Source organism: Clupea harengus, chromosome 21, assembly GCF_900700415.2.
Source record: "Clupea harengus chromosome 21, Ch_v2.0.2, whole genome shotgun sequence".
Lineage (NCBI taxonomy): Eukaryota > Metazoa > Chordata > Actinopteri > Clupeiformes > Clupeidae > Clupea > Clupea harengus.
The window spans coordinates 7,496,591-7,523,173 of NC_045172.1; the positions used below are offsets into that span (position 1 = coordinate 7,496,591).

Consider the following 26,583-nt stretch of genomic DNA (forward strand, 5'->3'; position numbering starts at 1 on the left):
TTAATTTTTACAGTCATATTGACTTGAGAGAACACCCCCCATAGCTAGATGTTTAGCTCTACTTTATTTTTCATTTAGTTTCTTATCCTGTTACAAATTCTGTTTTCTTACAGTGTTCGTGGAAACAATTTGGAAATACCTATGTTTGAAATATGCCTGGCAGATACATTTCATTTCCTTCATAATATCGTAATGTTGTCGTGTAACAATTACTTCTCTGCTCTCCTATAACACTGAACAGTTGAAACAGCCTCTCTGTTTTACTTAATGTCTTGTTTCAGGAGCAATCTATCCTCCTAGGTTGACTACGGGACGTGAGTGTGTCTTACCTAATGTTAAAAATGAACTTGAAGCTGGAGAGGAAGAGGGGTGCAGGTTAATGACGGGGGGGGCCTGCGGCTTAATTCACGTTGTGCCGCATCGCTTCACGAACCTGGCAGGGCCCCCCATTTATCATTAGTATTAGGTGCAGGGGAGTCATCAGGTTCAGTATGACTGATGTGGCCAGATCGTACCATGTGCCCCGTGGGGGGGGCTCAACAGCTGCTGGGTCATTATTGATAGATGCGCTTGTAATGAACATCACCAGCCACCCATCTCCGTGACCCCCGCAGCAGGCGAATGTGGCTCAATCCACTCAGAACAAAGTGTGTCTGCAGCTCTTTATCTAATCTGACATGAAGTACTATTCCGTTTCTCACTCTACTCCCCCCCCCCACACACTCACACACACTTAAGAGTCGAAACATGCTATGGTTGAGTCACTCAGATGTGTTTGTATATGAGGCTGAGAGTATGTGTATCCATATGTGCGTATGAAACAGCTACTCAACTCACCACACAGCAGGCAGGAGATTTGATCCGATGTGAGACGTGACAGAATGCATGGCATCACAACACAGCGGGCATCAAGATGGTGTGTTAAAATATAGAGATGTTTATTTCTGATGTTTACAAAACAGAAGGCTCAACAATATGGCCCCTTCATTAAAACGACCCATCACACATTCCAACTTCAGAAGAAAGTCAGTATACTTCACAGAGTTAAAAGCATATAGAGGTGAAAATAAATCATAGTCTAATCCAGACATAAAGGTGCTGTAAGTGAAACTTCTATAGAAGGTTCTCCTCTGCAGTGCAATCAGCCACTAACCCTTTAACACAGAGTTCTGAAGAGATGGGCATTCCATTCCACCAGTTATTCTGCATAGTTTTATCATAGGATCACTACATATTGGGCTTGACCATTGGCTGAATCTGATGAAAGTTTGTCTAAACTGCAAATGTCGCGTAGAGCAGCTTTAAGTTATACAGACACAGAACTCAATTAAAAAGCCCAGCCCTTATCACACACACCCAAACACCACACACACCAAACACACACCATCATCACCCCCCATACACACACATTCACTAGATTCCCTAGGGTTAACAATCACAGCGCCGACTTCTTTGTTCTCTCACACGGAGCCCTTTCTCTCTCAAACAAAGCCCCCCTGATTGTCTCGCACTTGTTGCCTTTCAAGGCCAATCAATGATTTCTTTGATTACTGAAATGAAAATTAAAAAAGAGAACAATTCCCAACTGTTCCGCAAATGTGGCCAATTAAAGTCACACAATTAGCAGGGGTCTTTGAGAGTGAAGAGGCAGTGTTAAAAACTAGCAATCATCTCACGCAGAGAGCCATTTTGATCTGCTTCTACCCAATATTGAGAGCTTAACCTTGCACACTCCGGAAACACAAAGCCCTTGTGAATAAAGAGGGGCACTAATGCAGTCCAAATAACACTCCATGCATTCAGCAGTGAGACGAGATGACTGTAGAGTCACACCAACACGGTTTACACAAACAGGTTATCTGCCAGTGCATCGCCCCAGTGTAGAACACAGAGATTATTAAAGGTTCTTGGCTATGCAGCTATGAGGATCTGCTAAAAATCATTATGAAACCCTAGGTTCAGTGAGACGAGTAAACATATAAAATCAGTATGCATCAGTATAATCAGTAAAGTCATATGCGAGCAATAAAGGCAAAAGTGCTTGATGATGCTCTGTATCAGAGATGCATTAGGCTCTTTTTGACTGTCATGTCTGCCATGTCATCATGGCCAAACTGTAGACTTATAGGCCTTGTTGCTATGTTCCACGAGTTGTGCTGGTAAATTGGTACTGTGTAATGGACTGATTAGCTAAACTGGTAGCTAAACTGGTAGAGGGAGAACACCAAGATCATAGGCACACATGCTGATGGAAATGTACTGTATATCTGTACAGTAAGTCACTCTGGATAAAAGTTTCTACTACATGAATGAATAAATATATCATGAATGAAAGAAAAAAAACCTCAGTAACAGTAGGGAGACTTGGGTAAGTGGTCCGTGTGAATAAATATCCACCAGTTGCTGTGGCTCCCCATTTTGTTGACTAAACTAAATCAGTTTGGCAACTCACGCATTTTAAGGACTGAATTTGTTTTGCTTATTGTGGTCTAAGCAGCTACCAAAAAAGTACCAAAGAAGAAAGAGAAGGAAAGAAAAGTAAAACGATGCATGAGTCAACCAATCAGTGAGCACCTATGTCAGTATGTCAGTGTCAGTGTCAGACTACTTCTGTTGCATTTAGCATTGTTGTCTATTCGATAAGAGTAGCCATGCTCATAACATTTTGGCGTGACAGTGCAAAAGAGCTCTTCAAGCTATTCACATGTAGCCTGGATTCACAGCTACACATCATCCTAGTGTTCATGAATATAACATCTGTCCTGTGCATATACATATACATATACCAGTACTAAAAATCCTACCCTTCAATTAGTTCATAGTGTCTCAAATCCCAGTATGGATTTCACAAACTTTTCCCTTTGTGAGTACAAAGTCATATATCCACTCCTCTTCAGTCTCTCCGTGCCCTGTGAGAGGCCTAGAGGATGATTTGGTTCTTGAAGCTTCGGTTCAGGTCCTTGTGAGGCAGAACTATGGAGTTTCGGATGATGACCTCAGAGGGAATGTTCACGTTACAGCCTGGAGGGAATGAAGAACACAGACCTGTCATATGCAGTAGGGGGTGGACAGAAGAACTAGTGTCTGAAGGGGCTGAAGTCCAGATAACAAGAGCTGAACCGGGTGCGTATACCCTCAAGCTTTTATGCTATATATAGTAGGCTTTCTCTCGCTCTCTCTCATTCTCTTACTATCCCTGATTCTCTCTCTCTCTCTCTCTCTCTCTCTCTCTCTAACTATCCCCGGTTCTCTCTCTGTCTCTTTAATTCCTGCTCTGCTAGCAAAAGCTGCCCCCACATCTATCATTCCTCCAGCCTCATTGTGAAGGATAGATGTGTTCACAATTGCCCTCTCCGGTGAAATGGACTCACAGAAAACAGGGCAAAAGTGGGCAACAGTGAACGAAAAATCAGGGCTTGTATTTACACCAGACGAGAGTGGTCCAGTTGAGCTACAATCAGTTCATTTTTTTTAACTGAGTCTAACCACATATCGGCCTTTTTTTTATAAACAGGGTAAAGGCACACCTTCAACATTAAATAACTTGAAATGCCTGTTATTACAGTATCATGTGTCATGTGACAGCTGCAAAAGGTAAATCTGAAATACATGCTGTAGAGAAATAGAAGTGAATCTTCACAATTCTGTCAATCATGGAATCATTAACAGCACACAACAGCTCCCCCTAGTGGGCATGCCTCTCCTCACAGGGCTTTCACATTTTGGCGAGATACTCCAGGTGCTATCACTCCTCCTCCTGAGATGCCCCTTTTCTGAATGTTTTTCTCTGATCTGCATAACCTGGCTGATGTAATCAGCGGAGCCCTTGATTACCTGAACACACCTGATTGCGCTAATCAATAGCAGCCTAATCACACATACCTAGGATGGTGATGGATGGAGTGAGTCCGCCATCTCTGAAGAGCGTCTCACTGTCCATCTTGGCATAGGGATCATTGGGGTTGGGGTCACTGGGCGTCCCTTCAACGCGGGCCCACTTCCCCACGGTGCTGTCCCATCCCACAATGCTGTTCAGGACACAGCTGTGGTCCTGCAGCCAATGAGAATGACAGGAAGTAGATTAGTGTTTCTAAAACTGATTGTTCCAATCCTTAATTGTGATTGGCTAAATCGCATTCCATGCCGTTGTAAAATCCAGCACAACCCTTCAAGTTGTCCTCATAACATTCTATGATAACATTCCATATTACTGCGCATGGAATATTTCAAAGAAGGAAAGACGTTACAAAGCTGACGCTGGCCTAGAGGGGAGAGAGATTATGGCAGTGACGGGACATAGGTGCGAGTCGTCACTGAAATCGTACTGGCGTCCAAATTACAGCGAGAGGAAGGAGTGGAGCAACATCCTTGCAACATCATCTGGGACACTGAAGCATCACCAGCAAAGAGGAGCCCGTTTGAAAACTATTTCAACAATTGCACTATTAATGGCGATATACAGATTAATGTGAATAAATAAGCACCCCTTTTTTGTCGGTAGCGCAAGTGTTCCATCTGGCTGTTGCGTGGCAACGATTTATTTAGGAACTATACTTTGTAGTGGCGGAAGAATGACAGTTTGTTATTAAACTATTTTGTTTCTTAAATGTAATTGTCGTTATTTAATGAAACCATATCAGATATTTGTAGTGACAGTTTTAGAAAAGCAATAAGCCCCGCAAGTCTGTGTTTTGCGCTGATTTTGCGCTGACTCCGCTTCGCGTCGTGCCTAACAACTCCCCTTACCTGTTCTAAAATCAGCGCAAACCACGGCCTCTTGGGGCTTATTGCTTAAATGAATGCAAGAGAGTGGATGAGGAAAAGTGGTTGATCAATGTGGCTAAAAAGATGTACTAAAATAAAACTATATATTATTATTATTATATTTTATTGCTAAATAAAAAATTAAACTGAACAATGACTGTACTAAGCAGCTACCTGGAGAAATAAGTGGATAAATAAGTGTGCTAAAATAATGCACAGTAACAAAGAAAGAAAGACACTGCATGAGGCAACCAATCAGTGAAAATCCAAATCATTTTAACCATGCGCCTGAGCTCTTTAACAGCATTTTGTCTGTCTAATCACTCAGAGGAACCCATGCTAAGAGGTCCATGCTAAGAGTAGTAAAGACACCTGCCTGTAAAGTGGCTCCGTGTAGGATGATGGATTCTCGGACTCGTACCCCCGCACCGAGACACACACCTTTACCTATAGACACATTGGGACCCAGCTGGAGGGAAGGGAACAGGTGGTAATTTATGAGTGAAGGCAGCAGATGGTAGGTGTGTGTGTGTGTGTGTGTGTGTGTGTGTGTGTTTGTGTATGTGTGTGCATGTGTGTGCATGTATGTGTGTGTCCGTGTATGTGTGTGGTCGTGTGTGTGTGTATGTGTATGTGTGAGAAAGAGAGCAAGAATGAGAGTGTTTTGTGTGTGAGTGCAAGAAAGTAAATGAGTGCACTCACCACAGCTGTGGGGTCAATGTTGGCCGTTGGATGAATGTATACGTTCCCTGAAGAAAGCAAATACAATCATCATTAGTTTTCAGTGTGTTTGACACAGAGAATAATGATTATGGATGAGTGAGGTGTAATTACCGATGATCTTTGGGCCTCCCTCCTGGTTGACAGCAAGCCTCTCTGGGTGTGTGTGGTGGTACTGGCTCAGATACAGACGGCTGGCGTATATTGCTGATCTGTTGGGACAATAGAATATAACATTTCATGACTTTTGCCTTGTATAGAACTCCCTTTGAGATATTCAAATAAAGACAAATAAAAGTGTCAACTGAATGACTAGAAAATACAAAAAATATACAAATTACTGTAAATGACCACAGCTAGGGGGTGCTCTCCTTTCTCACCCTGCTGATTTGATCTGGCTCCAGAAGTGCTGTGTTTTGTAGACGCAGAGCTGCTGCTGCCCGGCCAGTGCTGTGAATATGTCCTGCTCCAGGTGGATGACCTCCGCCCTTTGCCTTCCCAGAGGCTGCTCATCCCTGGGGTGGGACAAACAGCGTTACACCCCCACAGACTCACAGTTAAAGGCACAGTACACAACGGTTGCGAAAGGTTGTTGATATTTGAGCTCAACAGCCAATCAAGTTGCACCCCTCTCTTTCGTGCTCCTAAAGCAATGTGTTGATTGGCTGTAATAGTGTATGGCTTGGTCTAAGTCACAGGCCCACAATTCAGGAAACAATATGCAGGAATTTACCACTTTTTGAGGTATGTTTTTGAAGGCAACTAGTTTCGGTGTCATCACCAAACTGAAGTTGAACTGAACAGCCAGTCAAGTACACCCTTCCCTTCTGTGTTGCTATAGGGATGTTGGAACACGTTGTTGATTGGTTGGAATAGTGCATTGCCACTCTGTTTGTTTCCCATTTAGAGTCAGGACTAGAGGTATGTGAGGTGAATTTTACTGAAATTGACAAAGAGTGTAACGGATTATAGCCAAAGACTACACCTTAAGGTGGTTGGGAGGGTGAAGGAAAGAAAGCAGAATGGGACGTTTTATTGTCCACTCTTGAGCTGTGTCATATAGGTGGTACTGTAAGGTCCACTTCTAGGGTGCAAGTGTGAGTAAATAAAACAAGGAATCAAGGCCGTGAATTGGTGTGGTGCTCTGGCAGACTTACTGCAGTCGCTCCTGCTGGTTGCGTTGAAACACTGCCCCTATGTGGACAAAGATCTCCGGGGTGAACAGGTAGATACCGCAGTTGATAATATCACTCACAAATGTGCCGGGCTTCTCTACGTAATGCAGGGCCTGAAAAAGGGATTGATATTTTGGGATTAAGATGAAAAGCAAGATGACGAAAAGCAAGCAAACAAATACATAGAAGTTCCTGCATTATTATAAAGTAATATATACATTAACTATACACTATCCCTTACACAATATACTGTAACTGGAGGTGAAAAAAGTGTTTCTAGAGATACCTCATTAGTCTGCTGGTTCACCACAATGCAGCCATAGTTGAGTGACTGCGTCCTATTGGCCTAAAGATGGAAGAAACAATATTAATCCAGTTACATATCTGGTGTAAACACTCCATCCAGAAATAAATAGTCATTGCTATAAGTACGCCTTTGCTACAATGTAAGATCCTTTGGATAAGTATAATTCCAATGCTGTTCCTACTTACAAGACAAATTTAAACAGCTAAATATAAAAAACACCTGCAAAATTTAATAGTTTTAATAGATTCATCACCTCTGTCCAACAGCCATCAATTGGTTTGATAATCAACCCACAAGTAGTTGACAGAGGCTGAGCTTTTTATTTGTTTCATATTAAGAAATCAAATCAGTTTTTGTTATCTTTGAATCTGCTAAAATAAACCCATTAGACTCAAGACCATGCCCCCTGAAGCTTACAGATTACATATAAAACACAGAGATAGTGCTATAAAGACATTTGACATAAATGCACATCCTAAATGTAAATTTGACTTTACAACAAAGAACCCACTGTAGAGTTTGAATAAAAAACAAACTAATCAGATTCACTTAAATGTTTGCATAGATACATCACTAAGCAACAGCTATCAATGGGTCTGACACCACTTTGAACTCACGGTGGTCCCCAGGAGAACGCCGCAGTGGGCGTCACCGTGGTTGCCGTGGAAACGCAGCATGTCCAGCAGGGGGAACTCTGAGCAGACGTCTGCGTTCATGAGGAAGAAGGCAGAGGGGCCGCCAGACAGGATCTGGTCCCGGAAGTGATAGATGCCACCTGCAGTTCCCAGGGCGGCAAACTCCTGAAGGTACCTACAGTGTCCGGGGAGACAGATACCTCGGTAAAACAGTAACAGGACATTTTAGACACCATGCTTGCATAGTGTATAGACGTTGTTTGTAGTGATGTACATCAAAGAAAGTGGAATAAAAAACACAATCAAGAACTTGAGGGCTTAGCCCAAAGGGTTAATATAAACCAGGGCCGGAGTGGGGCCACTTTTCAGCCCGGGAATTTCAGGCCCAAGACCGGCCCACTTTTTCCATGGTAGTGGAAATGGGATAAATGAAGCAACAGTTCAGCTCTTACTATCCTGTAGTTTTTTTTTATTAATACCATGGTTCAACAAATAATGTAAAGGTTAAATAATAATCCACTTAAACTGAGAAGTTAACAAAAAATCTTCCTCTATTACACAAGGATAGGTTGATAAATTAACAAAAGCAAAAATAAATAAATAAAGCATTTGAAAAGTATCCCACTCTTCAACAAAGAGGCATATTGAACTAATGTTTACAGTTCAACTCATAGTGCAGTATACAGTTACATTGCGAATAGCACCAACAGCGTCTGCAGCATCAGTAACCGACTAAGCAGTGCACTGGTTTCAGCCACTTTATCTATAACTGTGTCGTTGCTTATAGATTTCCTTCTCTGTGCACATTAACATGAAAGCCTCCAAGTTGTCCTATTCTTCACAAATTTTAAGGTTGAGAAGCTTCTCTCACATGCAACCTGTGTGATGGACAAAGTCAACAGAAACTTATATGCTAACCCAATGACATGATAAGCATCTGTGAGGAGGTTGTACTGTGAGAGTATTTGGACACAAATGGCACAGTAATATTTTAATTAAATTTAATATTTTGCTTGCGAATAGTTTGACAACGCTACACCGATATTAACCAACGCTATAACGTTAGCCGAATAGTTACGTTGCTAATCATTAGGCCTATGTCTCTCTTTACCAGTTGCCACTTGTGTTTGTCCTCTTGAAAATAAATTGGTATGCTTGGCACATTTGGCAGTATCCTACTCCAGTGTCTTTCTTTTTTTTCAACCTGGCTTTTTCAGCCCCTCCTGGCCTCTTCCTCCCATCCATCCTCCCTGATGCGTATCGTTGCGGTAGGGCCGGCCCATATGTCTATGGGCCCAGCTATCGGTAGCCTATGTCGGCAGAGATAACGTGTTGACCAGAGAATCCGTATTGAAACCGGAAGTTTGATTGGCAGGACCTTTACTTTTTCGTTGAGAAATTATGTTGATCGCCTGACATTCAAACGATCGGTTTTCTTTAAATTATTTTTTTTGTGAAGTTATACGGCTTATGTAAATAAAGCTATCTACACAACTTTTTATATGTCTACATTGACTCGGTTAGTTGTTCATGTGGTACACGAATGTTGCAGAGTATTGTAGGTCTTAACTGAAGCTCTCGGCCATTATTGTTAGGTTGCTGCTAACGCTTAGACCAACAATCCATTGGAACACATAGTAGCTAGCTAGCCTCGCTGCTAATAAGTATAACGTTAGCATGCTGATATGAATTTACCCATTATAGTCAGGTGGCTTAATGCTCAATTGACTTGTTAACCGAACTTTTACAAAGTCATACAACTAAACACACAAGTGACTTGTTAACCGAACTTTTACGAAGCTATTTGACCACACACAAAGCTAGCACTGTTAATTCCGTTATAGCTAGCTAGGTCAATTAGCTCGCCTAAGATACTGTAATTTAAGCTAACCAATTACCTCATTTCCCCCAAAACCCATTGATTGTGTGTGTTTGTGATGTGTAACATATATCCTTTATCAGTCATTCAAGTTATTTACGTTTATTTACCGCTAGCGATTACACAGACACAAGTGTAATTCAATTGCTAGCTAGCTAGCTAGGTAAATTAGCTCGCGTAAGATACTGTCATTTTTAGCTTACCTATTACCTAATTATCACACAAAAAACATCGATTACGTGTGTTTGTGATGTGTAACATATATCCTTAATCAGTCATTCAAGTTATTAACGTTTATTTACCGCTAGCGATTACACCACACAAGTGTAATTCAATCGCTATTAATGTTAACGTGACACAACATTAAAAGTCAGGCATCGACATGGTTCCTAAAGAATAAATCAAAGGTCCTTGTCCATTTCTGTTTAGGACATGTGACAAGTTTTATCCAACCAGAGACCGGAGTAAAGTGACGACATCCGGTTTCAATACGGATCCTTTAGGAAATACGTTATCCCCGCCGACAGCCTATCTGAGAAAACTTTTTGGAAAAGACGGGCTATGGACCCAACCAACTCTATTTGGGAGGGGAGAACTTCCTCGCACGGTACAACCCACGCAGAGGCTGCGATGTCAGAATGTCGAACGTGTGTAGCCTACTTTAAGAGAAATGGACTAAAGTGAGAAATGTCAAAACATTTAATTCTCGATCGGCCCAGAAGTGAAGTGGCCCACTGGGAACTCTCCCGATTCTCCCGATTACCCACCCCGGGCCTGATATAAACACTTTGTCAGCAGGGATAACCACGTGGTGGGTCTCTGACGTCCGAGGATATCTTACTATGCTTTCTGCCATGCAAAAATGTCAGTTCGACCCTTCTTATCACCTCTGGTCCAAACATGCTCTTACACATATGCAGACTAAGTGGCACCTAATAATCTAAGTTACACACACACAGAAGCACAGAAAAGCCATGTTCCTGCTTACATAAGCACATGATTCATACAAGGTAATTAGTAATACATGGCACTTGATTAATATATTCTTTAGTCATTAACAGTGTTTCGAAATTATCTCTGTAAATAACATGTTACCATGCATATACATCAAGGAAGTGGCATAAATTCATGCAGAACAAGCAAACCTGACTGAGATTTTAAACTCTTGTTGCATAGTCATCAGAAACCGATTGAGCTCCTCGTTGGGTTGATAAAAACCAAGCAGTATTATCTCCTTCATACCAGGCACCTGGAGAGAGTGACGCATGCATTACATGCTTATTACATACACACATACACACTTGGTGCTTCCCCACATACATTTGCTTTTGGGTTAGCTAGCCCATCTAACAGTAGGCCTACCCCAAAAACTGAGCTGGCAGGTGTGCGAGGGTTCAAATAATGTATATTCTTGGAGTGCTGGTCTATTGAATAACGTTAGAATGTTGAATATTTAAAATCACAAATCAAATCAAACAGTTTTCGCTATACATCTTCTTTATCTAAGTGCCAAAGACAGGATGAGGTTTTCCAGGTACTGGACCAGCCTATATGGTTTGCAGCGCCATCCCACCTTAGCACAGGCCTCAATGTGGTGTTGCAGCATGGGGACACCGGCCACTGGGAAAAGGGGTTTGGGCACCTCGAACGACAGGGGGCGGAACCGTGTCCCTGGAAGAAAAGCATCAATACTATATCCAGTGCTGTATTCATTCAAGATTGACAGTGAATCCTAGTTAGGCGATATTCCGCACGTCTGACAACACATATAGCCTACGCAAGTTTTTTACGCAAGTCAATTGCTTTCGATCCATTTTGACTTTGAGCCTATGGTGTTCAGGTTATCTTACAGATATACAATACATGAACATGCTAACAGTGGTGGAGACAGGTGCCGTCCCGTCATGTGACAGCTCTCTATTGGCGACATCATCTGTGCCACGTCACCTCGAAACTACTGAATGAGTAGCCTACTCTCATTGATTCACAGATTAGACGTATTCATAATATAAAGTTGGTCTACTCACCTTTCTGTGGACCCCCGATTAAAATAACCGCTTTCAGCATTGTCGTATTCTCTCTCAGACCAAACTGTGCAAAATCACTCGAATATCGCAGCTATGTTATCCCAATTGAATCCAAAGGCTATTTTGGATTTAATTATCAACACTGCAGATAATGAGTATCAGTGCTGGTTCTTAGTGTAGTCTATAAAATAAGTTTGCGACTAGCTACCTATTCAAGCTCAGCCTTATTTTTATTTTTGATATCTTTTCATTTGCCTATTCTGCTTTAAACAATTCTGTGTTTATTACAGATGTCTCTTATCTTGTGTATGCGAAGGAGTAGCAGACATGCGGAAGTAGGACGGCACAGTGAAATCCTTTGGACCCACCCCTTTTCCCTCCCTACACTGACGTCATATTCCCCAACAGCCAATCTAACTGAGTGATTTCGTGCCCCCAGACCTATTTCGTTGACTGACGACTGACAGTGTCAGTGGCAAAAAACAGTTTTCAATTTATCATGTATTTTAGGCCTACTGTCCAGTATATTAAACTATATTACTATATAACTATATTTAAGGTCTGAAACTAAGAACACTGTCCCAAAATTAGGCATTGGCTAAAAAGTAGTCATAATGAAAATAGAGACATTCTTTTAAATTATAATATTATGACAGAAGGAGGAAGGAATGAAAAGATCAGAAGTTAAAATATATATTTCCAGGTGTCTGACAGTGACAGAAGCAATGACTACAAAATCTTAATTAGCTTAATCTGACATTATTTAGCAGACACAATTTTCTCCACGAGGACTTGCAGTACCAGTAGAGCAGATACATCCTGTTGTTATTACCTCTGGTCTGCATTGTTAACACCTTGCTCTACCTGTTGAACGACACACATACACCTTCACATGGGTTTGGTCAGCCAGTCTAAGGTTTTCTCTTGTCTTGCTTGGTTTTCAGTGCTGCTTTAAAGAATAACCATTAACCCTCTTCCATGAGCCTTACAACCAGTTTGTTGCATGGACACCAGTTCATTGGTAAAACCAATGATTGTATTAGTCTTGCAACAAAAAAAAAACTGTTTCGCAATATAAACATAATGAATGTTCAGGGGCAAACGCCCATATTCCTACTATTGACAGTTTTTTGGGCACCCTTAGTTTACTAAGCTTGCTACATTTTATCAGTAGTAGTGGATCTCATTTTGAAGTCACAACATGTTTTGAATAAGTGGTTAATGTTATAGTTGAATGATTAATACATGAGATAAAAATATGTATAGGTACATATGTATGTGTTCAAGCCAGACCATCTTCTGAATAAAGTTCTGGTTAGTTTATAGTCCAAAAGAATATTAAACACGTCTACATGTAGGCCATTTTAAAATTACATTGTTGTTCATCTCAAATAAATGAAAAGGGATAATTGAATTTGTGATATTATCCTTCAACTGATATATTACCTCAAAGACATGCAAAGTGTCACCAGGTGTCACCAGGTGTCAGTAACAGTTAAAAGACTGGCAGCTGCCCTAATACACTGCTGCCTATTTTAGGTAATAACTCAAATATATTCACTTACTTTGGCAATGGCATTTTGAGTCATATTACCTCAGCCAATGGGTCAGCTGTGTTGACTTATGGGATCATTACTTACCTATCCGGTAAAATATATACTGTTATATCACTCTTGTGGAGAACTTACGGATTGTGGATTCGTCAGACTAAACAGAGGGAGTATTTACTATTTACTTCATGATAATCATCATAAACTATAGATGGAATCATGTTCTTATTACTGAGACGCTCACTCACACACATGCACACACACAAGAGAGAGAGAGAGAGAGAGAGAGAGAGAGCGAGAGAGAGAACTTGTAAGCATACACACTCAAACACAGGGAACTATTTCTGCCATCTGGAACCTGATATTTTTGCTCCAAGACACAATAGAGTATGATCCACCAAACTACTAATTTGTTTCTGAGTCTCTCTGTTCTTGTTATAAATGCATTCGCAGGTGGGTAACATTTTATTTTAAGATATTTGATCCGAAATCATCTGAAATGTGTATTAGTTAGGAGTAGCTTTCTTCCCCATAATCTGAATTACTTATTTAAATATGAATGCATAAATACTACAAATGTAGAATAGATCTGTCCTCTTCTCTTCACACAGATAAATGTATGGATACTCATTAGTTCTGTCCTCTTCTCATCACACAGATAAATGTATGGATACTCTTTAGTTCTGTTATCTTCTCTTCACAGAGATAAATATATGGATATTCATTAGCTCTGTCCTCTTCTCTTCACACAGATAAATGTATCGATAAATTGGAAGGAGCCTCCCTTACCATTATTCTTGATTCACCTAAACAAGATGGAGATGCACTAATCTGGAAATGTGATGATAAGGTTATTTATGAAAGGAAAAGGGGAAAGGAGAGTACATTTCCTGCGAATGTGAATAACAATGGCTCCCTCATTCTGACAAATCTAATTCCTTCAATGTCTTGCACATACAAAGCTGAACATCATGACAAAGTAGGGAAGTTAATGAAAAAAGTAACAGAGAGGCTCTGTGTGCTTCGTAAGTACTACAATCAAAATTACACAACTTTGGTGAATTCTCTGGAAATGTCTTTTCACATGTGTTTAACTGTCTTCAAAGTCTTACAGTCTGTCCTCTCATGACAAATCCCATGTGGAACTCTGTCTGTTCCAGCCAGGGCTCCGGTCCCAACGTTGGTCGTGAAATGTTCCCCAACAGGTGTGGGAACCCTCCACTGTGGCTCTCAGAGCATCACAGGCTTCAAACTCTCATGGATCCACAACAACAAGGACATAAATGAGAAGAGTAACCCTTTTCAGCCCAAGCAGCATGGAGAGAAGGATCACTACAAATGTAGACTAGCCAATAGCCTTGATAAACAGGACAGTAATGAAGTCACCATATCATGCAAAGCCTCTGGTAAATAATTCTTACTTTTGCATTTCTATGCATTTGTGTGTGTGTATTATTGGATCGTTTCAGTGCCATATAGCCCACGATTGTCTGTAAGTCATTGCTGAAATGAGCTGCATGGTCCCTATTTTTATCAAATTCAAATGGCTCTACTGGCATGACAAACAGTTGCATGAGTATTTCTAATGCAACACCAGCAACAACAAAAAACGTTAATGTATAGATTTTTTCTCTCTCTCTCTCTCTCTTAGGTCCGGGTCCAGAACCTTCAGATTTCAAGCTGCTATACAATAATAAATGGATGATGGCGATCCTAGTTGGTGCTGGGATTCTGTTACTGGTTCTGACTGTGTCACTAGTTCTTGTCAGCTGCAAAAACCATCGCCTGCAGAACAGGAAGCCTGGTAAACACTTCCCCTTGCCCCTGTTCTCTTGTTGCACAACTACACTTTGACTGTGGATCTCAGTCAGCTCATAAGCAAGGTTTCACATCACTATTGCTGAACACATGACATTCCAAAACAGATCTTTCAGAGGGGAAGCTATTTGGAAAAAAAACCAGTGCTTTTAAATTTGATTAGTTTCTCTCACTCTCACACATACGTACACACACACACACACACACACACACACACACACACACACACACACACACACACACACACACTTATTGACGATCTTGACCAGTCTTGACAAATGACAAATCATTTATCTCACCAGACAATGAGGAGCTGAGGCTTACCCACCTCCAAGACATCAGCACAGGTCCTCCTCCACTGAAGCAAACTCCTGAGGACCGGGGACGCATCCAGACCCAGGAAGTGGTACCCGACCCATCCGCCAGCCAGCCCGATACTCAGCCCCCTCCACCCCCCGCAGAAAAGGACCCGGCTACACCAGTGCCGCAGCCACGGAAGAAGCTGAACCTAATCCCGAAGACCCAAGACTGTGCCAACTCAGATAGTATATAGGCTGCATTGCATTTATTCTTTTCAGCATATTCATGACATTTATTGTCTTTGGTGTATTGAACTGAACATAGATAACACCAGTTATTTAAAAAAGGCCTTCAGCAAATGTGGCTTACAGATTTTTGCAATCAGTTTGACGCTTGAGTCAGAGCAGAGTTGACTTTTACTTTTAATGTTCACTACCAGAAAAACTCCATAAAACTACAGCAAATTTAGCAGACATTGAGATACTCTGATCAAAAGAGTTAACTTTCAGTTCAAAACCTGACAAAAATGTTGATCACTGTAGATGGTAATATGCACTATAGGCTTGAAATAGACTGATTATTTTGATTTTAGAGGAAAATCTATTAAAAAGGAAAATCCCATTTGCATTACTAGCAGCCCCAGCTACTTGTTAGACAACGACTACCACTTATCTCACATGGTAAATGTACCACTCTCCAAAGTTGCAAAAGTGTGATAACACAAGTGAGTAATATGACAAACCAACAGATCAAAAAAGTGTGTTCTTGGTGTCATGACAACTGCTTGCCTTGAAATATTTGTGGACTATGAGGGCTTTTAGGGGTGGATAAGATGTGCTAAAGATCTTTTTCTGAAGGCAACGGAGAATGTTGCTGTACTGTAAATGTGAAGTTCATAAAAATGTCACGCTACAGTTTTTTCCAATCATATGTTTTTAAAAGCAACTAGTTTTGATATCATCTTCAATTTAAATTTGGTGGTCTAAGTCCATGTGAAGAACAGGCAAACACACCTGTTTTCCTGACTAGCCATCCTGGATATGTACTATGCAGTTCTGTGTACCAGGCCAGAACACCCCACAAACATGTAAGAAGAGCTTTCACAGCATAATATTCCAAACTATATCGGTAAAAGACACTAGTTAGCATGTTAACAAGTTTTTTATCAATGACAAATGCGCTGTTGTTAGTGTTTAAAAGGTTTTTACATGCCGTTTAGGTAATTAACACGCCCGTTTCAGACCAAAATGCCTTACTGCTTCTTTAAGTTTCTACAAAGTCTGCATCTCATCAAGTTGACTATCTTGCACATGCAGGATGAGCCATCAGCCACCCTCACAGTAAACTAACTCCATACATCCCCAAGTGAGGCAGCACTGACAATGACTGCATGGTCAGCAGATTCTGTTCCTTGTCTGTCCTCTGTCTTTGGTGATGCATGATCACAATGTCTTAGCCCCTGCAGCATTTTTCTCCCCAACAAGCTCAAATAAAATACTTTACAAACGGATGAAGAAGCGTGAATACAAATCTTTTGAATGCTGGTGTGATGCTTGAAAAAAAAAAACATTATTTCTCACATCATTGGTAGATTGGCTGCTATTGAAATTTAAGTGCAAATGATCCATGCCAGGGTAAAATAAATGAATGGCCTAAATTAAATAAACAAAAGTTTCCTTTGTAACCATGGTCTTATTTGTAAAGTAAAAAGGTAAACATGGACGTTTGTTCCTCAGCGCTGTGTGGAGGAAGTTCCACTGATCCTCGGTCCAGATCAGCGAATCTGCTATTCATAGCACGGTGTAGGAAGTTCCACTCAGTCAGGATAACGGTCTGGATCAGCGATTGTCCACTATGTTTCTGGCTCTGCAAGAAGTTACCCTGATCCACTCAGTCAGCTCACCTGTGTCCAAACAAGGTAAACAATGAGTTATGTCTATGATAAGTTATGGAACTTCTGGCAGCTACTTGCTAAAGCCTAGACAGAGGGACTGGAATATGTTATAATTACATTTTGTAAAGGTTATAAGGACAGTAGTGAGTGACTCAATTAATCGTTTTAATTTGTATCCATCACCTGGTGTTAGCAGCAGTTGCGGGACCGATACAATGCTGGTTAACTGTTCCCAGGTTAGTAAAAGGAGAACATGGTATACAGGAAGTAAATACATGGAACAGAAACATAAGATATGGCAAAATACAGTAAGAGGCTGAGGACAAGGAACAGACAGTGGAAAGGTGCAGAGCATGACAAGTACCAACATTATCCTGGTACCCAATGTGATTTATTTTGGGCCCTGCCCATTGTACCATTGTCCTTACATTAACTGGTACCCCTGCATGAGGACAAAGCTAACGTCCTTGCAAACATACTGTATAAGTTACACAAACTTACCTAATCCACTCACTAAATAAATATTTTTCATTAGAGAACAAACCTCATACATAGTTACAAGTTACAAGTTTAAGTTTACAGATTGAAAAGACAATAAGGTGAACAACTGTGGTATTGGATACCACAGTGTTCAAATCCTCCTCCTATCCATATGAAATAAGAGATAAGAGATAAGATGCAGAGGTGAAAGAGAACTGAAGAGAGGGGAAAAGGTGGGTACGCTGTCATACTACATTTGTTCATTTAGCAGAAACACTTATATAAGGGATAATGTATAGTCCATCATATTACTTGCTGACTTTAAGTTACACTCAATTTCCATTGCGAAAGGTGAATGGAATACTTGTAGAATTATATGAAAGATGTGAATTAGTAGCACAAAACTCATTGCCAATGGCAGTGGTCATTCATTTTTTTGCAGCGGTCATTACAAAGAAATATCGGACCTCTGAACATTGGGATGGCCCATTCAATTCAATGGACCTTTTTGCAACATTCTGAGCAAATTACTAACGACATGGGATATACAAATTTGCTGTTTTTGTCCTGGGAACCCATGACCTGGACAGAAGTAGTTTGCCCTACCTGTTGAGCCCCATAGGAACAGTATATTGACAATGGCTGTTGATGGAATAAGGTTTAGTTTCTCTTGCACACTCAATTTATGGAAAGGACCAATGCAATTTGAGAAACATGTACTACATGTTTGGTTAGACAAAAAAAAAAATTAAACATTCGTTTCAGATAGCTCACCAACTCAGCTAAAGTCTCATGAAAATAAGCGTCACTAGGTGTCAGTAACTATTCAAAGATTGGTAGCTGCACTAATCATAGGCTCCACAGTTATCCTGCCTGTTGCAGTAAATTAAACAAATTCACTTACTTCTACTACAATTCTATGGCAATTTAAGTCACATTGCATCAGCCTCATTTGGTGTGTTGCCTCTGGCAAATCATCATAAATATGCAATAGAAATATTACTCCAGTGCAGGTCTTTTAAATCCTTGAGCATGCCGAGCTTTAAACATGGACCATTTTTTGTAACACAGATAACATTTAGCGTAAAACTTCGGTGTCAAGATGCCTGGTGGAAACAACAGTTTGTCTGTTTGGGAAAAGAAGGTCGCCTGACAGCAAGTTAAGGTGGATGATGGGTTAAGATGATAGAGTTCTGGACCATAGATATATTACAGCCTGAAAGCCTAAAGATGACAGGAAGGGGGAGCTTTTTCTTGATCTTAATCATCTTAAACCACTGACAGGTTAATTTCCTCTTAATTTGAACCATTTACAACTCAAGAACACTCACACATGCACAGTCACCTATAAACCGGCATGCATACACCCCCCCCCCACACACACTTGCAGGCATTCACACTCACACACAGGAAACTATCTCTCTCAGCTGAAACCTGACATTTTTGTTCCAAGGGCCGTTAGAAGATGAACTTCCAAATTGCTTTTGTGGTTCTGTGTCTTTGTGGACTTGAAATAAATGCATCCACAGGTGGGTAATACTTTGTTTAGATCTGTATGAAATTATCTTCAATATTGTTTCATTAAGGGTAGCTTTCAGCACCAGCATCACAGTTGTTCTTTTTAAAATGGCTATACACTACATACGCTACGATAATTATATCTGTTGAATTCGCTTTTTAAGTCTGATTATATTTCCACCGTGTCTTCTGGTGTTTTAATATACTATATACTGTGATTAATGTAATCATTTTAAATATCATTTCAACATACCTGACATTCTAATTAAATGTTTCCATTTAAACAATATATAAAATTTTCTTGCATTAAAAATCATGTCATTTCATTCTCATTCTCATGGCACTTGTATTTGTAGACCAGTATCTAAAAAACAGTAAGTAAAATAAGCTGTGTCATAGAAGATACTGTCATGAAAGGTACCATAGAAATCACAATTTCATTTTTTAAGACAAGCGTTATGTGTTTTTTGACTGGGATTCTATTCTGTGCATGTATTTTCCGTCACTGATCTCATTACTTGCACTTTCTTCTCTCAACACAGACCCTAAATGTCAAGACAAGAAATTGGAGGGAGAAACTCATACCATTATACTGAAGTCACCTAAACAAGATAAAGATTCGCTAAACTGGAAATGCAATGATAAACTTATTTATCAAAGGAGAAGGATGGGAAAGCCTTCTTTTTCTGTAAACGTGAACGTGAACGAACTAGGCAACCTTGAACTGACAAATCTTAACATTTCAATGTCTGGCACATACAAAGGTGAACATTTTGGTGAAAATGGGAAATCAATTACAAAGATAGAAAAGACACTCTGTGTGTTCGGTAAGTAGCAAAACTGAAATGGCACAACTGTGGTTAATTCTCTGGAAATGTGTGATACTCGATGAAATATTCAATCATATAATCTTTGACCGAACCAAAGTGATGTGGTCATCTATCTCTTCTAGCCAAGGCTCCGGTTCCAAAGTTGGTCTGGAAATGTCCCCCTGAAGGTGTGCCTGTCCTTGAGTGTGAGCCTAAGAGCCATCAAGGATTTAAACTTCTATGGATCCGCAACAACGTCCGCACAAATGAGGACGCCAACCCTTTGGAGCGCAAGAAGTTTAAGTCAACGGATCGCTATAAATGTAGTCTAAGTAATGATCAATATGAGGGAGATATACAAGAAAGTGAAGAAGTCACCTTATCATGTGGAGACTCAGGTAAATAACTGTCATCTGTGATTTAAAATCTATAAAGGTACACATATTTGAAATTTTGGTAATTTGTTCTTTTACGTGTGTGCGCGTGTAAGTGTGTGTGTGTGTGTGTGTGTGTGTGTGTGTGTGTGTGTTTGCTTGGATCTTTTAATGCTGTAGAGTATACTGTTGTCTGTTGTAAGATGTATTAAGGCATGTAACTATTGTATTCAAGATTTAAAATACGCCAGCAGTTACTACATTTTAGTGATACGCATAATAGCACTGTGTATCTGATTGTGATGCATGATATTCAGTCACTGCTAGTTCTCTCTTTATCTCTCTCTCTCTCTTTCTCTGGCCCATGTGCTTTAGAGAAATGGTTTGGCTATAACAAGTGGTTGATGTTGGCAATCATCGCTGGTGGTGGGTCTCTGTTGCTGATTCTGATCGTGTCACTTATTGTCATCTGCTGCAAGAACCATCGGCGACACCGAAGGAGGCAACGAGGTAAATTCTCTCCCTCACCTCTTTCTCTCTCTCTCTCTCTCCCCCACCGACTCTTTGTCTACACACATCCTGTTGTGCAGGCCACAAAGCATTGTGATGGTGCAGCCTGTCTCCCCACATTACACACAGTATATTGGTCTGTCTGTTCTGTGTCACAGTTGGAATGTAAATTCTGTTTTTGTATACTCCTAAAACTGATACACCAGTTAGGAAGCATTCATTCGATTCATAGACAGAGTTATGAGACAAAAGGCAATTCTAAGGAACCTACAAGAATTTGAATTTTAAAAGCTTTTTTGTTTGGTGAAATCTGTTAACATGCATCATTATTCCACTTTGTTGTGCAGCCAACAACACTGTGGGTATGTACACCAGACATCTGATCCCTGCCCCCTGAGAACAATCTTTCTCTCTAATTTAGCCGTTCATATCAAGAAATGTATTGCATGTTTTGTTCAAATTCTGCGCACTAACCACCAGAAAAATCAATTCCGTTGAGAAGACACTTGTATGTATGTATTCCTACAAGGGAACTTTGGGATTTTTTTAACCTGGGCCCTATTTTCTAATCTTTTTAGGTCCACATTTTTACTAGGGACAAAAACGATTGATATTGGTCCTGTATTGAGTTTGTATGCTATTACCGGCAACCGCAAAAGCAATATCAATTGTAATCCTATGGGGCAAACATCCACGTCAAAGTCACTTGTTTTTACCACTGACAGGCTCATAATGTTATCATAAGTGTCTGACGACATGGAGAGGATCACTACAGAGATAGACTTGTGTCTATTTACCTCGATAAAAGCAACTGTAAAAATTCTTGTATCTAGATTTTCTTTTCTAGATTTTCTACAGATGCAGATGCCTGCGTCATAAGATTCCATTGTATAGCCAATTTGCGGTTGCTAGTTTTAGTGTTCTAACTCACTACTGGAACATTTTCAGTCCCCAGTAGTCTCTCAGTAGGGCACAGTTCAAATAAGGATTCAATGAGGAAAATGTGTCATTTGGAACTTCCTGAAATAGTCTCTGGTTCCATCTGAAACCTGAAGTGGCGGATTAAGGTTTGTGTGTGGCGGGGCCCCCTTCATTCATCATACTTTACCAGTTCTGTTTGTGTGGGGCCCCCTTCACTCATCATACTTTACCAGTTCTGTTTGTGTGGGGCCCCCTTCACTCATCATGCTTTACCAGTTCTGTTTGTGTGGGGCCCCCTTCACTCATCATGCTTTACCAGTTCTGCTGAGGCAAAATCACAACCTCCTTACAGAGACACAAATCGAACTGCTAAAAAGCTCAAATGAAAAATTCAGTAAACACAGCAGCAGCACATTCTAACAGCAATAAGGCAACAGCAGCACAATCATTGTACTTTCTTTCCGACGTTTTGCGTGATGCTGTCCATTAAAACCAAACTGACCTCATGAACTTGGCCACATCTACCCAATCAGATAGTAAATTTTTTTACGTTTCTTATGGGCCAATAGATTTTAAGACAGATCATTTTCAAAATGTAAAATATTCTGGCCAGTCCGGCACCCTCGTGCGCGTCAGAAAACATATTTTTGGCATCCACATAATTTGCAATACACATTGTGTAGTACCCATGCTCAATGATTTACCTTGAGTTTTCTTCCACTTTTTATTAAACCGGCGCTTTTCATTTGGGTGCATGTGTGCAAGGATCTACGTGAAAAGACCTTGAGGCATCTATGTGGCAGCCATGTTAAGAGCTGGTTTAATTCTCTAAATCCTTAGGAAAGGTGCTTCAATGCTTCCTTTATTATCTTCTTTAGCATAGGGTACAATAGACTATCCTTTACAAAAGGAAAGGAAATAATACATCCCACAATTCATTGCCACAGCATCATTTAAGACCTAATATCACTAATATCTGCCGTTGCATAATTACATAGCCTTGTGTAAGTGCAGTCAGATTCTCTTAGCACTACGGTTGTCTTTTCCTAAGTCCTTATGAATTCTCCTTCATATCTTTCCTTGACCTCATAACATTTTCCATCGAGGTCTGAGTGATCGGCCCTAACAACGCCACTGCAATATGTCAAAAGGAGTTTGAAGATGTTGTACAGACTAGTTACCCTTAAAAATATGCATCAGAAGTACCTATACGGAAAGATGTCTAAACTGACTCATGACAGTGGATAAAAATCAGCTGCCTGGACTGAGTCTGCTCCCTCTCTCTCTCTTTCTCTCTCTCTCTGTCTCTCTCTCATTCCTCAGTCGCTCTGCTAATCCCAGAAATAATAAAAAAAATAACCAGCAATTTTTTTCATCTCACCAGATGAGGAGGAGTTACGTCTGTCCAACCTGCAGTACATCGGCACGGGTCCACGTCCGCGCCCAAAGCAGACGGCCCGGGGTCAGCCGGTGCCCCCGATTCCTGACGAGCAGGGTTACTTCCAGGGCCCAGAGGGGGACCCCAGCCCCGCGGACCCCAAGCCCAAAAAACAACCCCGGCCTCGGGCCCCACCCCCTCCCATGGAGGATGAGGACGAGTTGATCCCACCTTTACCACAGCCCAGGAGGAAGGGGCCCTAGAAGTAAAAGACCTAAGACTCTCGTTATCTCGCCTACCTAAAATTCATGCTGTATAACAGCTGTTTGTTTTCATTCTGGGGTCTGACATGATGTGTGTACCTTCTATGCAAAACAATAATATTATTAATAATAATAATAATAATAATAATAATATTATGAGTAATACAAAAAAAAGTCTCAATTGAACTTAGAGTTGAATTAAAAAGCGGGGAAAGGCACCCAGAACATTTTTGTGGGTTTCTTGCCTTTTGATTGGTGTGTACATTCTTAAAGAAAATGTATTTAATGAATTTGGTCTCTGACATATGAAGCTGAATGTTACATTGCACGGAAGTGTTTTAGTGTGAAAATAGAAAACATGGAATTTGTTTTATGTTGTATATTGCTTTACAGAATAACGTTATTGGCGTGTTCCTTAAAATTGCAAAAATGATATACCTGTCATTAAAGCTGTGGAAAAGTGCGTTTAAACAGGAAGCATTTAAAATTGCATTTATTTGTACATATAGAGATTTTGCCAAGTAACATTTCATACAGGGTAGTTCATATTGTCATTTTGTTAGTGCTAAATAAATGTCATTGTTTTGTGCACACATTAATTGTAAAGGCTCTTACTGATTGATGACCTGGCTGGACGTTGTTATTATTGGTGATCTGTCTCAGTTTGTCTCTTTTCCTGTGTTAAAGAGGTGGGGAAGCATGCATGCATCTATGCATCCCTTTGCAAAGTAAGTGCAGTGTTTGGTACTTGTCAACTACCCTGACTGGGCCAGCGTAGTCACAGTACATGCAAACTGCTGCTTAAAATAAAACAAGAAGTCAACATCTCATCTGTAAAAGATCAGTCTTTTAATTTGTTATTAGTAATGAGTTTATTAGTCTTCTGCAGAAGGATCAGAAACCACACAGTGACAAGCAGTCTGTGAGAGTGGGATGAATTCTCTCACAGGCAGTGTCTATTTAACAGAGTTACAGAGATAAGAACAGCAGGGAGTATCAGCACACTATGCTCTCAAGGACAAAAACAACCACCCCAGTCCTTCTTAATATTTCACATGGCATGCTTTGCACAATGACATTGACAATGACAAAAAAGATATACCTGTCATTAAAGCTGTGGAAAAGTGCATTTAAACAGGAAGCATTTAAAATTGCATTTATTTGTACATATAGAGATTTTGCCAAGTAACATTTCATACAGGGTAGTTCATATTGCCATTTTGTTAGTGCTAAATAAATGTCATTGTTTTGTGCACACATTAATTGTAAAGGCTCTTATTTGTTAATGATGACCTGGCTGGACGTTCTTATTATTGGTGGCATCACATTTTCCTGATAAAATTAAAAATATTTGAAGGCACATACATAAATTGTGTATGCGTGTCTCTGTTACTGTGGTTTATGGTTATCTTTAATTAAAAACAGGGGAGAACCAGTATATGAACAAACTGAATAGACTTGCTTGTGGCAACAAGCATTGGCCTATAGCAGACTGACTGAGCACTCTGTGCTTTGGCATGGCTCCTCTGTGCTTGTTGTACATTGGTCTGGTGACCACATATGCAGCTGTCTTTATTGCATTAGTCAAACTCTTTTGATGTGGCCAGCTCATCACAGTGCAAACTGTACTGGCCCTGCTGCATTGTTCCTATGCATGTGAAATATCCCTCCAGTTTAATCGTGTCTGTGTCAGTTTAAAAAATAAAAAATCTGGAAAAAAAAACAGTAATGTGGTGAAACTAAACCTTGATTATTTCCATATGATGTGACACATTCGATTAGAATAAAAATAGAGAATGGACTAGACATTTCCATTGCACTTAATGCTATACTGCCTGTGTCACTCAATGCTATACTGCCTGTGTCACTCAATGCTATACTGCCTGTGTCCATTCTACTGCTTCATAGTGCTTTGATGTAAAACAAATCTGAAACAAAAAACACAGGAAGTGTGTCAACTTTTCTTACCCCTCATTCTAAGCTTAAGGGCTGTATACACCCCCCCCCCCCCCCCTCTCCCTCACACACACACACACACGCACACACACACACACACACACACACACACACACGCTTATCTGGCAAAGGGATGTGGTTTCAGAACTAAGGCGCTGTTTTGTGTGTCACACATGGTGATCTGTCTCAGTTTGTCTCTTTTCCTGTGTTAAGGAGGTGGGGAAGCATGCATGCATCTATGCCTCCCTTTGCAAAGTAAGTGCAGTGTTTGGTACTTGTCGGCTACCCTGACTGGGCCAGCGTAGTCACAGTACATGCAAACTGCTGCTTAAAATAAAACAAGAAGTCAACATCTCATCTGTAAAAGCTCATTCCCATGGATCTGTCAACATCTTTTACAGGATGGGGAAACGGTTTTAATTGTTGCACAATGACACAATGTTCACAAGCCTATAATATTTTATCAGCTTGAGGGCTTATTTCATTTAGGCAAAATCTTTTCTACTTACATGTTTAAAAAAAAAACTCTATGAGGATTGTGGTGGAAATCTGATAATAACCAGTCTAATGCGAGATCAGTCTTTTAATTTGTTATTAGTAATGAGTTTATTAGTCTTCTGCAGAAGGACCAGAAACACACAGAGTGACAAGCAGTCTTTGAGAGTGGGATGAATTCTCTCACAGGCAGAGTCTCTATTTAACAGAGTTACAGAGATAAGAACCGCAGGGAGTATCAGCACACTATGCTCTCAAGGACAAAAACAACCACCCCAGTCCTTCTTAATATTTCACATGGCATGCTTTGCACAATGACATTTGCAATACGCATCATTTTAATACAGGATATTAACCATTATGAATTCCTGAAGTTGAGACCCACAAATTCTGTGTATCAGTCAAACAACATTTATTTCCCCTTTTTTATGGTGAAAAAAACTTCTATACAGTGCCATATGAATATATAGGCTACACTTACATGCAGTGCCGGTTAAAAGTCTGCATATTCCTATCTGAATGAATGTGCTCCTCAACTGAAAGATCTTATTAACTAAAAGCCCTCACTTAATTGTTTGAATCTCTTTTAAAGACAACCATAAGCAGGTGTGTTTGTAGGAATTAATGTAGGAGTGATTTTGTACCTGTGATGAACAGATCAAGGTGCTCATACAATATATAAACAAATGATGGTTAACAGGACATATTAATAACAGCGAGTATGATTAATGACAATGATTCATGATAATGGTAATAAGGTTTATGTATATAAACCCTCCCCAAACAATTTAATTTAATTTATAACTTGAC

The 26,583-nt window shown here is 40.3% G+C and overlaps 3 protein-coding genes across 5 annotated transcripts; 2 read left to right on the top strand and 1 right to left on the bottom strand.

The window, feature by feature from the left end:
* Positions 1–916: 916 nt before the first annotated feature.
* Positions 917–11,871, bottom strand: gmppab (GDP-mannose pyrophosphorylase Ab). The gene is made up of 12 exons (XM_012835958.3): positions 11,508–11,871; positions 11,054–11,151; positions 10,626–10,729; positions 7,584–7,776; positions 6,946–7,005; positions 6,642–6,772; positions 5,865–5,999; positions 5,599–5,696; positions 5,467–5,513; positions 5,141–5,233; positions 3,883–4,051; positions 917–3,021 (listed from the first exon to the last, which is right to left on the bottom strand). The coding sequence occupies exons 1-12, from the start codon at positions 11,545–11,547 to the stop codon at positions 2,921–2,923; spliced, it is 1,269 nt and encodes a 422-aa protein (XP_012691412.1). The 5' UTR covers positions 11,548–11,871; the 3' UTR covers positions 917–2,920.
* A 1,505-nt stretch (positions 11,872–13,376) lies between these two features.
* LOC116218214 lies at positions 13,377–16,837 on the top strand. Of its 2 annotated transcripts, XM_031558854.1 has the most exons (6): positions 13,377–13,510; positions 13,669–13,721; positions 13,810–14,082; positions 14,218–14,463; positions 14,709–14,861; positions 15,178–16,837. In XM_031558854.1, the coding sequence occupies exons 2-6, from the start codon at positions 13,673–13,675 to the stop codon at positions 15,426–15,428; spliced, it is 972 nt and encodes a 323-aa protein (XP_031414714.1). In that variant the 5' UTR covers positions 13,377–13,510; positions 13,669–13,672; the 3' UTR covers positions 15,429–16,837. The 2 variants fall into 2 exon arrangements, with proteins under 2 accessions (XP_031414714.1, XP_031414713.1); XM_031558853.1 differs by lacking the exon at positions 13,669–13,721.
* Positions 16,838–16,949: 112 nt separating this feature from the next.
* LOC116218213 (T-cell surface antigen CD2-like) lies at positions 16,950–24,581 on the top strand. 2 transcript variants are annotated; one of them, XM_031558852.2, is made up of 6 exons: positions 16,966–17,093; positions 19,003–19,078; positions 19,610–19,894; positions 20,020–20,274; positions 20,626–20,760; positions 23,066–24,581. In XM_031558852.2, the coding sequence occupies exons 2-6, from the start codon at positions 19,015–19,017 to the stop codon at positions 23,320–23,322; spliced, it is 996 nt and encodes a 331-aa protein (XP_031414712.1). In that variant the 5' UTR covers positions 16,966–17,093; positions 19,003–19,014; the 3' UTR covers positions 23,323–24,581. The 2 variants fall into 2 exon arrangements, with proteins under 2 accessions (XP_031414710.1, XP_031414712.1); XM_031558850.2 differs by lacking the exon at positions 19,003–19,078 and having other exon boundaries at positions 16,950–17,093.
* The last annotated feature ends 2,002 nt before the right edge of the window (positions 24,582–26,583 follow it).

What these genes read in the sequence shown, in the direction of transcription:
- gmppab (XM_012835958.3), bottom strand. Translation starts at nt 11,547, where the DNA reads ATGCTGAAAGCGGTTATTTTAATCGGGGGTCCACAGAAAG. An exon ending in GCGTTCTCCTGGGGACCACC is followed by an intron (nt 7,006 to 7,583) that starts GTGAGTTCAAAG and finishes TTCCATCTTTAG; the next exon opens with GCCAATAGGACGCAGTCACT. An exon ending in TGAACCAGCAGACTAATGAG is followed by an intron (nt 6,773 to 6,945) that starts GTATCTCTAGAA and finishes TCCCTTTTTCAG; the next exon opens with GCCCTGCATTACGTAGAGAA.
- LOC116218214 (XM_031558853.1), top strand. Translation starts at nt 13,447, where the DNA reads ATGATCCACCAAACTACTAATTTGTTTCTGAGTCTCTCTGTTCTTGTT. An exon ending in AGAGAGGCTCTGTGTGCTTC is followed by an intron (nt 14,083 to 14,217) that starts GTAAGTACTACA and finishes TGTCTGTTCCAG; the next exon opens with CCAGGGCTCCGGTCCCAACG. An exon ending in CATATCATGCAAAGCCTCTG is followed by an intron (nt 14,464 to 14,708) that starts GTAAATAATTCT and finishes TCTCTCTCTTAG; the next exon opens with GTCCGGGTCCAGAACCTTCA.
- LOC116218213 (XM_031558850.2), top strand. Translation starts at nt 17,030, where the DNA reads ATGTTTCTGGCTCTGCAAGAAGTTACCCTGATCCACTCAGTCAGCTCA. An exon ending in AAAGACACTCTGTGTGTTCG is followed by an intron (nt 19,895 to 20,019) that starts GTAAGTAGCAAA and finishes TATCTCTTCTAG; the next exon opens with CCAAGGCTCCGGTTCCAAAG. An exon ending in CTTATCATGTGGAGACTCAG is followed by an intron (nt 20,275 to 20,625) that starts GTAAATAACTGT and finishes CATGTGCTTTAG; the next exon opens with AGAAATGGTTTGGCTATAAC.